Here is a 13,462-nt window from a genome sequence, read left to right as displayed (position 1 = left end):
CAGCTGTGACAAAACTACAACTCGAAAGCATGCCAAAGGCTGCCAACGCTACAGGCACGCTGGTTTGGAAACACGGCAAAAGGTAATATTGTAATTATTTTATTCTATCTTTTCATGTGACAACACTGAAGAAATGACCCTACAATGTAAAGTAGTGAGTGCGCAGCCTGTATAACAGTGTTTAATGTTATGCCCCCTCAATATAACCCAACGCACAGCAATTAATGTCTAAACCTTGGCAACAATAGTGAGTACACTCATAAGTGGAAATGTCCCAGTTGGGCCCCATTAGCCATTTTCCCTCCCCAGTGTCATGCTACTTGTTAATGTTACAAGGGCTCAGGTGTGAATGGATAACAGGTGTCTTAAATTTGGTGTTATCACTCTCACACTGTCTAATACTGGTCTCTGGAAGTTAACAGGGCACCTCATGGCAAATAACTCTGAGGATCTGATGGTGGGCAAGACCATACAGCTGTTTCACAGGACAGTTTCCACTCAGAACAGGCCTCGCCATGGTCGACCAAAGGAGTTGGGTAAACATGTTCAGCATCTTATCCAGGTGTCTTTGGGAAATTGACATATGGGTGCTGCCTGCATTGCTGCAGAGGTTGAAGGGGTAGGATGTTAGCCTGTCAGTGATCAGACCATACACTGCACACTGTATCAAAATGGTCTTCATGACTGTCATCCAGAAGGAAGCCTCTCCTTAAGATGAAGAACAAGAATGCCTGAAAACAGTTTACTGAAGACTAGAGGCTAAGGACATGGATTACTGGAACCAAGTCCTGTTGTCAGATGAGACCAAGATAAACTTATATGGTTCAGATGGTGTCAAGTGTGTGTGGCAGCAACCAGGTGAGGAGTACAAAGACAAGTGTGTCTTGCCTACAGTCAAGCATGGTGGTTGAGTGTCATGGTCTTGGGCTGCATGACTTGGACTACAGTTCTTTAAGGGAACCATGAATGCCAACATGTACTGTGACATACTAAAGCAGAGCATGAGCCCCTCCCTTCAAAGACTGGGCCGCAGGGCAGTATTCACACATGATAACAACCCCAAACACCTCCAAAACCACCAGTGCCTTGCTAAAGAAGCTGAGGGTAAAGTTGACAGGCCAAGCATGTCTCCAGACCTAAACCCTATTGAGCATCTGTGGGGCATCCTCAAACGGAAGGTGGGGAAGCATAAGGTCTCGAACATCCACCAGCTCTGTGATGTCATCATGGAGGAAGGAAGAGGACTCCAGGGACAACCTGTGAAGATCTGGGGAACTCCATGTCCAAGAGGCTTAATGAAGTGCTGGGAAATAATGATGGCCACACAAAATTTTGACACTTTGGGCATTTCCCCTTGGGGTGTACTCCCTTTTTGTGCGAAGGTTTATATATTAATGGCTGCGTATTGAGTTATTTTGAGGGGACACAACATTAAACCCTGTTAGGGTGCGTTCACACGCTAGTAACTAGCAGCGGGTTTTCTGCTGCGAGTTATGCTACCATTCATTTGTATGGGTCCGCGGACCGGCAATCTGACACTATTGCAGACTTTCTGTAGACCCAGTTAAATCAATGGTAGCGTAACTCGCCACAGGATTCACGCAGCCGGTAACCCGCTGCTGTGCACTCACTATTTTACATTGTAGCAAAGGGTCATTTCTTCAGTGTTGTCACATGAAAAGATAGAAGAAAAATATTTACAAAAATAGGAGATACTGTATATGGCCACCTCTAAACAGAGGGAGTATTATAGTCCAGACACGGGGATCCCTTTTCCAGGGCCATGGCTGTTACGGTGATACAAAAATAGAATATTCTTGGCCGCAGTGAGAACATTTCATCTAATACACTGCAGGAGACTTGGCGAGGAGCTCGGGAATAAAGCCGATATCCTGCAGGAGGCCTGACGGACTACAAGAATAATTACATTCCTCTCTGTGGAAGGTTTCCTGGACTAAATAACTCGAACCCTGCCGACTGCCGACCAACAAGCCGGTGCACAAGACTGTCCCCAGCTCATATTAATAATAAAAATAATAATTCTTTCTTTTTAGCGCACACAGATTCCGCAGCGCTGTATTAACATTCACGTCCCCTGTGCATTGCAAACAGAGACGGTTGTGTATATTTATTCTTTAATTTCCTTCTCCTCGCTCCCGGCTGTACGGCTTGTGCATAATTTAGAATTATTTTGTCACAATTCAATGCACAATCTCATTCAGAATAGCTATCGCTATGTCAGAAGATCAGCAAACGGCCATTACGACTCTCTCTTCTCTGCATCACATTTTCTAAATGTTTATGGGTCACTTTCGGCTCCGATGTTCTCCATCTGTCTTCTACCCCAAACGTTTCCCTTAATGTAAGTCTTATTCTCATTCCCATTTCTTCTCACAGGTAGCTGTTATTTCAGGAAATTTCGAATTAGGAGAACTGATCAAGAGTCACCAGGATACTGATGTGGGTAAGTGGCAATATGGGAGATTTTTAAAAGGGGACAACATTCTACCTGCACAGTATCACACGCTTTCACATACCGTATTTTTCGCCCTATAGGACGCACCGGCATATAAGACGCACCCAATTTATAGGTGCAAAATCAAAAAAAAATAAAGATTCTGAACCCAACAGTGGTCTTCAACCTGCGGACCTCCAGATGTTGCAAAACTACAACTCCCAGCATGCCCGGACAGCCAACGGCTGTCCGGGCATGCTGGGAGTTGTAGTTTTGCAACATCTGGAGGTGTGCAGGTTGAAGACCACTGGTATAGGAGGTAATACTCACGTGTCCCCGCCGCTCCGGACCCGTCACCGCTGCCCTGGACGTCGCTCCATTGCTGTCGCCGCATCCCCGTGGTGTCCCCGACTCTCCGGACGTCTTCTTCCCCGGGATCCACGTTCTCCGTCTCCATCATCACGTCGCTACGCACGCCGGGACGGCGACAATGTGATGACGTCAAAGGAGAGCGCCGGCTAAGCAGGGGATCCCGGAATGGAGGTCCTGTAAGCTGTTCGGGACGCCGCGATTTCACCGCGGCAGTCCCGATCAGCCCGACTGAGCCGCCGGGTTAGTGTCACTTTCCCTTCAGACGCGGCGGTCAGCTTTGATCACCGCGTCTGAAGGGTTAATACAGGGCATCACCGCGATCGGTGATGTCCTGTATTAGCCGCAGGGACCGCCGCGATAGGCGTGTATTCGCCGTATAGGACGCACCAACTTCCCCCCCCCCCAGTTTTGGGGAAGAAAAAGTGCGTCTTATACGTTGAAAAATACGGTAAGTCGATTTAGGGCAGCGGTCTCCAAACGGTGGCCCACCAGCTGTTGCAAACCTACAATTCTCAGCATGTCCAGAAAGATTCCACTTAGAAATTCCGTTGCAGTCCCAAAACTACAAATTCCAGATTGCCAGGAAAGATTCCACTTGGAAATACCATTGCAGTCTCATTGTTTTCAGTGGGATTCTGCTGCAGCTGCTTTCACATGGTGGAATTTCCGCAGCAGATGTTCCCATTGCTGAAATTTTGATTCCTCAACTGGACGGTGGTCCTTATTCTCAGTATGTGTAGGGGTGTAACAGTAAACAACACATACAGAGGTCAGGGAAATGTGTTAGGACACAAAGAATTAACAAAAGCACAAACCAAGGTGCACAATACACCAAACTGACAAACAGACTGATGGAGCAGCAAAGCAATGTCAGACAAGCCGCTCAAACCACGATAGCCTGCAGTACCAATACAGAAGACAGGATAATGGTCAGGTCACTATAACCAAGGGTCAAAAATACACAAAGAAGATTAAACCAAGAGTATAACAAGAGCTAATGCAGATACAAACAAACACAAGGGGTGTGGACACAGAGAACAGATGTGATAGACTCTAGGGCTAAGCCCCTTGATAGGACCAGGCATCGCGACAGCTATAAATGATGCTTCAGCCAAAAAACAAAAAATGTAACCCTTCGGCCAGAAACAGAAGTCATTACACTCTGTTTTGCCAACCCCTTTAACTGCCTAGATGTTGCCGTCAATATGGTTTGACAGCTGAGATCTGTGTTATCTGCGATCCCCATTGCCTCATACTCCCTTCCCAGCATTATGTTGTACTTGCATATTAAAGGGTACCTCTCATCAAAAAAAACTTTTGATATATTATAGATTAATGTATGCAGAATAACTTTACAATTGCATGTTATTAAAAAAATATGCTTCTTTCTATTTAATTTTCCACTTTGAAGAAATGACCACTAGGGGTCTCCCTACCAGTCCTGGCAGCAAGCATTACAGACTCATGCTGGAGTCCTAAACACTACGAGCTGCCAGTCTGCTTTGTTCACAAAGGAGAACACTCAGAGCTGCCAGCCTGCTTTGTTCACAGCCTGTTTGGCTGTGAACAAAGCAGGCTGGCAGCTCTGAGTGTTTAGGACTCCAGCATGAGTCAGAAATGCTTGCTGACAGGACTGATCGGGAAAAATATAATAGAAAGAAGCATATTTTTCATTAACATGCTATTGGAAAGTTATTCAACATTCATTAATCTAAAATATATCAAAAGTTTATTTGATGAGAGGTACCCTTTAAATATTGGAAAAGGGTGTATAATCTCTAATGCGTGAGGGGTGCTGATTGGGGTAGGGAGATTACATAGTAGGTGGATAAAGGTACAGTTTTGTACATTTTCAAAATCTGCATGGATCATTGTTTTAACAATTCTGTTATCTGCCTGTACATATTGAGGTCAAATTGAAAAATATTCTTTGCATATTTCTATAGTAGACAAGTTGGTAAGACTCCAGTTTCCATTTAGACTCTTAGAAATGCTTCTAATTCCTACATTATACTTTGCTTTTCAGTGCCCTTCCAGGAATCTCCTTCCTATGCTGTCCACCGTAGGGAAGGAGGAAAAGCTCTTTCTGTTCCCCATGTCCTTTTACGTGCCAATAGCGATAACAGCCTATCACTGCCCGACTGGATGGTCTTCTCAGCTTCCACTGCCAACACTGTCTCTCTACAGGGGCAAAAGGCCTCAGGGGGAACTCTGAGAAGCTCCAGTAGCCCACGAGGGGCTCGAAGTCGATCACCTTCACGGGGACGCCACACAGAGGAGTCCAAGAAACAACCTCGTGGACGGCCCAGGTAAACTTCAATCTTGATAGCCAACAGCACTTGTGTATAGTGTGGTTAGTCCACAGCCCTTGTGTATAGTGTGGTTAGTCTACAGCCCTTGTGTATAGTGTGGTTAGTCCACAGCCCTTGTGTATAGTGTGGTTAGTCCACAGCCTTTGTGTATAGTGTGGTTAGTCCACAGCCCTTGTGTATAGTGTGGTTAGTCCACAGCCCTTGTGTATAGTGTGGTTAGTCCACATCCCTTGTGTATAGTGTGGTTAGTCCACAGCCCTTGTGTATAGTGTGGTTAGTCCACAGCCCTTGTGTATAGTGTGGTTAGTCCACAGCCCTTGTGTATAGTGTGATTATTCCACAGCCTTTGTGTATAGTGTGGTTAGTCCACAGCCCTTGTGTATAGTGTGATTATTCCACAGCCTTTGTGTATAGTGTGGTTAGTCCACAGCCCTTGTGTATAGTGTGGTTAGTCCACAGCCCTTGTGTATAGTGTGGTTAGTCCACAGCCCTTGTGTATAGTGTGATTATTCCACAGCCTTTGTGTATAGTGTGGTTAGTCCACAGCCCTTGTGTATAGTGTGATTATTCCACAGCCTTTGTGTATAGTGTGGTTAGTCCACAGCCCTTGTGTATAGTGTGGTTAGTCCACAGCCCTTGTGTATAGTGTGGTTATTCCACAGCCTTTGTGTATAGTGTGGTTAGTCCACAGCCCTTGTGTATAGTGTGGTTAGTCCACAGCCTTTGTGTATAGTGTGGTTAGTCCACAGCCCTTTTGTATAGTGTGGTTAGTCCACAGCCCTTGTGTATAGTGTTGTTAGTCCACAGCCCTTGTGTATAGTGTGGTTAGTCCACAGCCCTTGTGTATAGTGTGGTTAGTCCACAGCCCTTGTGTATAGTGTGGTTAGTACACAGCCCTTGTGTATAGTGTTGTTAGTCCACAGCCCTTGTGTATAGTGTGGTTAGTCCACAGCCCTTGTGTATAGTGTGGTTAGTCCACAGCCCTTGTGTATAGTGTTGTTAGTCCACAGCCCTTGTGTATAGTGTGGTTAGTCAACAGCCCTTGTGTATAGTGTGGTTAGTCCACAGCCCTTGTGTATAGTGTGGTTAGTCCACAGCCCTTGTGAATAGTGTGGTTAGTCCACAGCACTTGTGTATAGTGTGGTTAGTCCACAGCCCTTGTGTATAGTGTGGTTAGTCCACAGCCCTTGTGTATAGTGTGGTTAGTCCACAGCCCTTGTGTATAGTGTGGTTAGTCCACAGCCCTTGTGTATAGTGTGGTTAGTCCACAGCCCTTGTGTATAGTGTGGTTAGTCCACAGCCCTTGTGTATAGTGTGGTTAGTCCACAGCCCTTGTGTATAGTGTGGTTAGTCCACAGCCCTTGTGTATAGTGTGGTTAACTTGACAATGAGAGTTTTAATGGCAGTCTTAGTCATGTGGAAAGTAGCATACCCCTATTCTGGTTCCAGTAATTTTTAGTGCCAGACCACTATGGTTAACCTCCAATCCCACCAGTCCAGTATTTTCTCACAGATGTAATGAGTTGGCTCAACAAGAGGTGAGTGAATTCCAAAAGTTAATTTCTTATTGATCCATGTCACATGTTATGATATCCTGTAGATTCTAATATGTATTTTAGGGCCCAAATCTGCTCGGACCAGGCCCTTTCTCAGGTTGGGGCTTCTTCAATATCCCATCCTAAAGGAATAGTTAAAAGCAAGGATAAGAGCACTCCATAGGGGAACACAATAGTGAAAGAGAAGCACAAAAGCCGCTCACCCTGACGTGTTGTTTAGCCACATACACAACAATGGTAATACGTTTAAGTGTGATAGAGGCATCCGCTGCTCTCTAGCTAGATAATGTATACAGGCAGAGGTAGCTTCAATGGATACGCGGGCTCAGCATGGCGCAGGAACGACTACGAAGTGCAGCCAGGTAGGAAGATAAAAACTTTAATCCCAAGATGCAACGCGCTTCACTGCGCTTGCGCAGCTTCTTCAGGCAACACGATGCCTGAAGGAGCTGCGCAAGTGTAGTGAAACACGTTGCATCTTGGGATTAAAGTTTTTATCTTCCTACCTGGCTGCACTTCGTAGTCGTTCCTGCGCCATGCTGAGCCCGCGTATCCATTGAAGCTACCTCTGCCTGTATAAAGGAAAAGTTGACCTGATTGGGTTGCTATGGGCAACTGGTTAACTTTTCCTCTACACAGGTCTTGTTGAATCTCCCCCAAAGTGTATATACCATAAATGACTGAGATGGGAAAGTGCCTTTAAAGGAGCTGCGTTGTCTCACCAACCCCTTCCTGAATGAAGCCAACCCAGTGATCAGCTAAGGACGTCTGGCTTCAGAAACTCTCGACTATCAGCTGTTATCACCAGAGAAAGTTGTAGCGAATTATACATTTCCCCTTTGATGCCAACCATGTAATATAAGAAATAAAGGATGGAGGCAGGTCCACTAGTTAGTGGCTCATAACGTGGGACCCCTACAGCAACAACCCAGCACGAACCTGCAAACTAATGGTGTAGGCCAAATCCCAGGCCACTCAGCAATATTCAGCATTTTGCTGCCGGTGTTGAGTATTTGAGTGATCATTTTTGGATAGGCAGAAGTGCTGGCAATGTAGCATACTGCAGGATATGTAGCCTCAAAACACCTGGCAGCCTCACCGGCTCTATCTGCAGTCATCTGAGGTAAGAGGCAATGCAGAACACGACTTGTGTTTCATGGCCAAATCAGCGTGAAACAGCAGGAAGGAAAACAAGGCTTGTTGGGGACCCAGATCCTGGCTAAGTTCATGGTCACTGGTCGGCCATTTATCTTCATAGGTGTCATCTGTACATAATATGTGAATGTTTACTGATCTTTAATGATCTATGACGCCCAAAATGAAGCTTTAATCAAAATAGATTGTTTCCCCATCTGCCCTAAACAGCCTTATTATTTTTACCCTTCCAAACATATTTCCATCGATTGCAAGAATCATTATAGCATTAGGTAACATAGGACATTATGAGTATGAAAGAGGAAAGGAGTTCACTAGGCACCGCTGGCCATAACGCACTCACTAGGAGACATCCAAAACCGCTTCTCAAATGTGGGGTGCTATTCAGTCAAATACAAAGTCCAATGCAAATCCAAGTCAAGGAATAGAAGAATGCACTCACCATGGTGAGTGCATTCTTCTATTCCTTGACTTGGATTAACATAGGACATCATAATGAATGTCTTCTGTGATATGTCTGTTTTAGTAGAAGCATCTTGTTTTTGTCTTATCATCTTGGTGTACTATTCCTCTGTTATTCTTCCTGGAAATATATGAATTACATGACAATTAAGTTCTATTTTCTAAATTGGGGTGCATCCCTAGACACCGTTCATACCACCTTTTCCTGTGAGCTTTCACCTAAAGGGGTACTCCACTGCCCCAGCGGCCAGAACATTTAGTTCCAAACGCTGGATGCGAGCTGCGGGGGTCTTGACATCATGAGGGGCGTAGCTGTGATGTCACGATCCAGCGTTCGGAACTAAATGTTCCGGACGCTGGGGCAGTGGAGCACCCCTTTAAAGTGTACCTATCATGATGTCGTTAAATGTTATAATCCTCCCAGTTCAATGCCCCCATCATGATAAACCACCCCCTGCCTTTATTTTTATAATTTTTTAGTTTTCTACCTTGATATTGCTCTGTATTTTCTACTCAGTCTCAGGCAGATTCACAGACTGGGAAGGGGCGTTCCCCAGCAGGTGTGACATCATCTGAAGCCATACAGGGGAGAACTTCCTCCCTCACTCTGCTACACACAGCCCAGAGCAGTTCAGTGTGAGATGAGCTATGATTGGCTGAGGCTGCACACACACCTCAGCACCCCAGACTGCATTTCCTGATTTTGGACTTCTGCCAGGCCAGCAGGAGTCCAAAGTCTGTGCAAGAGATAGGGGGAAATGTGCTCTGGACAAGTAGGGAGACACCTAGTGGCAGCTTTTTTAAACACAAAGAAAACTTCTTTTTTTTTTTTTTAAATCAAAGTACATTACAAAAATTTTTTATTTACCATAAGCAGTGCAATAGCAAAAAATTAGTTTTAATGAGAGTGTTTATTTAAGGAAAAGCTACCTGGAAAAGGTGGCATGAGAGGTGTCTAGTAATGCACCCTATTGAGAGAACACTCAATTGTCAATTAATTAATATATTTCCAGGAGAAATAACAGAAGAATAGAATACTAATATGACGAGACAAAGACAAGATGTACTAGTCTAGCAGACATCACAGGAGACATACAGTATAATGCACCATGTTACCTAATGCTATAAATATAAACATTCTTGCAATTGATTATTGATTCCTCCTTTTGATATTGTGTCCTAAACAAATTAACAAAAATAAATTCCGCTCTGATCACAATCTTTTCCTTTCATGTTCCATCTTGTTGTCCAGTTCTAGTGGTTCTGCCAAAGATGCCCCTGCTGGCGGTACTGTGAATCACCGCATGAAACGCAAACTGTATTCAGCAGTGCCGGGACGCATGTTTGTGGTCACCAAACCTTACCAGTCCCAGGGTGAAGGCGAAATCTCTCTCAGCAAAGGAGAAAAGGTTAAAGGTAAACATTTTGCCCTTTATACCATAAGCTGATGTTCACACGGCGGGATTTCCGTGCTTCTGGTGAATGTATGCAGAATTTCTTGCCCTCAACGCATCATATTCAGAGCCCTATTGACTTCAACGGGACTTTGCAACGGAATCCTGCAAAACGAATTGACGTTTTCATTCTTTTTGCCGAATCCCATATGCAAAACTGTTGCAGCGGAAAATCTTCCGTGTGAACGGGACAGCGGAATTTCCATTCACCACAATGTTAACTCCATGTAGCCGAATTTTCAAGCTGAATGTTTCCACCGGATTCCTTAGGGTTTATTCATACAGGCTTTTTTTTGTTGATTTTCCGCAGCATATTTGCAGATTTTACTGCCATTGGTAATAGACCTGAACTGTGGTTGACCACAGTTTTAGGTCTGGTTGTAAAAGCGCATACGGCGCAAAAATGAGCCCACCGAACGTTTCACTCCGGCCGGCTCATTGAAATGAATGACATACGGGAGCGCATACGGTGACATACGGGAGCGCGAGGTTTTAGCTCCCCCCTGCCGTATGCGCTCCCGTATGGGAGAAAACGTAGTGTGAACCCACCCTAAGCTGGGCATGGTGTGACCTCATGGCCCGAAGATCGTGGTTAAGATTTCTAGGGCGGAGTACCCCTTTAAGGGTTAATAGTTTCTTAAAACTGATCACTGGGTTCTTTTTATATTTATTTTTTCTATTACGAAAAATGTTCAAACTTATAAATAATCAGTTTAAAAAAGAAAAGCTGAGAGTTTAATAAAGCATATAGAATTGTGGTGCCCACATGGCAGTATTTCCCAATCAGGGTGCCTTCAGCTGTTGCAAAACTAACATTTTCAGCCTTTGGCTGTCCGGGCATGCTGGGAGTTGTAGTTTTGCAATAGCTGGAGGCACCCCGATTGGGAAACACTGCTATATTGGATAATTTGTTTAATATAAAAAAAACAGTTGACCAGCAAAGCATCATACGTGGTCCTTCTCTACTGACAACTGCTTGTAATGCTCCATGTCCTCCTTCAGGTTCCCACAGAAACGTTTTTTTTTATTTTTTTTTTACATCAACTGGTGCCAGAAAGTTAAACAGATTTGTAAATTACTTCTATTGAAATATTTTAATCCTTCCAGCACTTATCAGCTGCTGTATGCTCCACAGGAAGTTGTGCAGTTCTTTACAGTTTGACCAAAGTGCTTTCTGCTGCCACCTCTGTCCATGTCAGGAACTGTCCAGAGCAGGATAGCTTTGATGTAGGGATTTGTTCCTGCTCCGAACAGTTTCCAACACAGACAGAGGTGTCAGCAGAGAGCAATGTGGTCAGACTGTAAAGAACTACACAACTTCCTGTGGAGCATACTGTGGCTGATAAGTACTGGAAGGATTAAGAATTTTTAATAGAAGTAATTTACAATTCTGTATAACTATCTGGAGCCATTTGATATGAAAAAAAAAAAATGTTTTCCACCACAGTATCCCTTTTAATAAAAAGTCCCTCGAGTTAAATGTGTAATAGATTGCTTTGACAATGCCATTTGACAACATATGTCAGATAGGGAGATACATCTGTTTAGCATAAAAAGTAGGTGTCAGAGTAATGTGCAGTTCTTCAGCTAGTGCAGAATTAGAAATCCCAAAATGTTATGCCAGACATTTATCATGTTCTTGTGGATGTATATTAGGTCAACCCTGCCACCTAGTGGCAAATATATATCAATACAGCTGAGATATAGGAAGAGTGGATTTACTCAATATGTACTTATTGCAGATTTTTTATTGCAGATTTTTGAATGATTTGTGTGTGTGTGTGTATATATATATATATATATATATATATATATATATATATATGCATACAAACATACACACACACTGCTCGAAAAAAATAAAGGGGACACTTAAACAACACAATGTAACTCCAAGTCAATGACACTTTTGTGAAATCACACTGTCCACTCAGGAAGAACACTGATTGACAATCAATTTCACATGGAACAGACAACAGGTGGAAATTATAGGCAATTAGCAAGACAACCCCAATAAAGGAGTGGTTCTGCAAGTTGTGACAACAGACCACTTCTCAGTTCCTTTGCTTCCTGGCTGATATTTTGGTCACTTTTGAATACTGGTGGTGCTTTCACTCTAGTGGTAGCATGAGAAGGAGTCTACAACCCACACAAGTGGCTCAAATAGTGCAGCTCATCCAGGATGGCACATCAATACGAGCTGTGGTAAGAAGATTTGCTGTGTCTGTCAGCGTAGTGTCCAGAGCATGGAGGCGCTACCAGGAGACAGGCCAGAACATCAAAAACGGTCAGAAACAGACTCCATGAGGGTGGTATGAGGGCCCGAAGTCCACAGGCGGGGGTTGTGCTTACAACCCAACACCGTGCAGGACGTTTGGCATTTGCCAGAGAACACCAAGATTGGCAAATTTGCCACTGGTGCCCTGTGCTCTTCACAGATGAAAGCAGGTTCACACTGAGCACATGTGACAGACGCGACAGAGTCTGAAGACGCAGTGGAGAACGTTCTGCTGCCTGCAACATCCTCCAGCATGACCGGTTTGGCGGTGGGTCAGTAATGGTGTGGGGTGGCATTTCTTTGTGGGGCCGCGCAGCCCTCCATGTGCTTGCCAGAGGTAGCCTGACTGCCATTAGGTACCGAGATGAGATCCTCAGACCCCTTGTGAGACCATATGCTGGTGCGGTTGGCTCTGGGTTCCTCCTAATACAAGACAATGCTAGACCTCATGTGGCTGGAGTGTGTCAGCAGTTCCTGAAAGAGGAAGACATTTATGCTATGGGCTGGCCCACCCGTTCCCCAGTCCTGAATCCAATTAAGCACATCAGGGACATCTCCATCCACCAACTCCACGTTGCACCACAGACTTTCCAGGAGTTGGCGGATGCTTTAGTTCAGGTCTGGGAGGACATCCCTCAGGAGACCATCCACCACCTCATCAGGAGCATGCCCAGGCGTTGTAGGGAGGTCATACAGGCACGTGGAGGCCACACACACTACTGATCCTCATTGTGACTTGTTTTAAGGACATTACATCAAAGTTGGATCAGCCTGTAGTGCGGTTTTCCACTTTGATTTTGAGTGTGACTCCATATCCAGACCTCCATGGGTTGATAAATTTGATTTCCATTTCACACGATTAGTTCATTCATTCAGATCTAGGATGTGTTATCTTAGTGTTCCCTTTATTTTTTTGAGCAGTGTATATGTGTATGTATATACATAGTAAAAAATCCCCAGCAGATTCTAGGGGATTGTGAAATCTGTAGTATGCCCTATCATATGCATAAATTCTGTAGATTTTTTTCATCTTTGTGATACAATAAGTAAAATCTGCAGCTAAATTTAAAAAAAATCAGCTGTGTAATCTACAGATAAACAATGATGTAATTGCACAATTTAGGCAGCTTTGTAGGATGGTTTTACACTGGGAGGCTATGTTCACGTGGTGTAGAATGTGCGGAATCCCGCACATTTGCATCTTACGGCAGCGCTCGGACCACTCGGAAATGCGCTGTCTCCATAGACATGTCAATACTTTCGGCGGATGCTAGAATCGAAATTTCCATGGCAAAAACATCTGCCTCAGAAATTCCGCCGTTTGCACGAGGCGACAGAAACAATGAGACCCTGTTGCAACAGAAATCATGAGCAGAATTTCTTTCCAGCAGATTTCACTTGAAAATTTCAATGTGTGA

At 44.4% G+C, this 13,462-nt stretch overlaps 1 protein-coding gene across 7 annotated transcripts in view; it reads left to right on the top strand.

The window, feature by feature from the left end:
- The window catches only part of SHANK1 (SH3 and multiple ankyrin repeat domains 1), a 518,963-nt gene that overhangs the window by 308,471 nt on the left and 197,030 nt on the right, over positions 1-13,462 (top strand). For all 7 annotated transcript variants that reach the window (XM_056543605.1, XM_056543607.1, XM_056543608.1 and 4 more), the window contains 3 exons: positions 2,398-2,464; positions 4,854-5,136; positions 9,565-9,728. In XM_056543605.1, the coding sequence (XP_056399580.1) occupies positions 2,398-2,464; positions 4,854-5,136; positions 9,565-9,728 (514 nt within the window). The remainder of the gene's footprint in view (positions 1-2,397; positions 2,465-4,853; positions 5,137-9,564; positions 9,729-13,462) is intronic.

This window comes from Hyla sarda, chromosome 10, assembly GCF_029499605.1.
Source record: "Hyla sarda isolate aHylSar1 chromosome 10, aHylSar1.hap1, whole genome shotgun sequence".
NCBI lineage: Eukaryota > Metazoa > Chordata > Amphibia > Anura > Hylidae > Hyla > Hyla sarda.
Note: the sequence above shows the minus strand (reverse complement) of the source record. Positions and strands in the feature narration are given on the sequence as shown.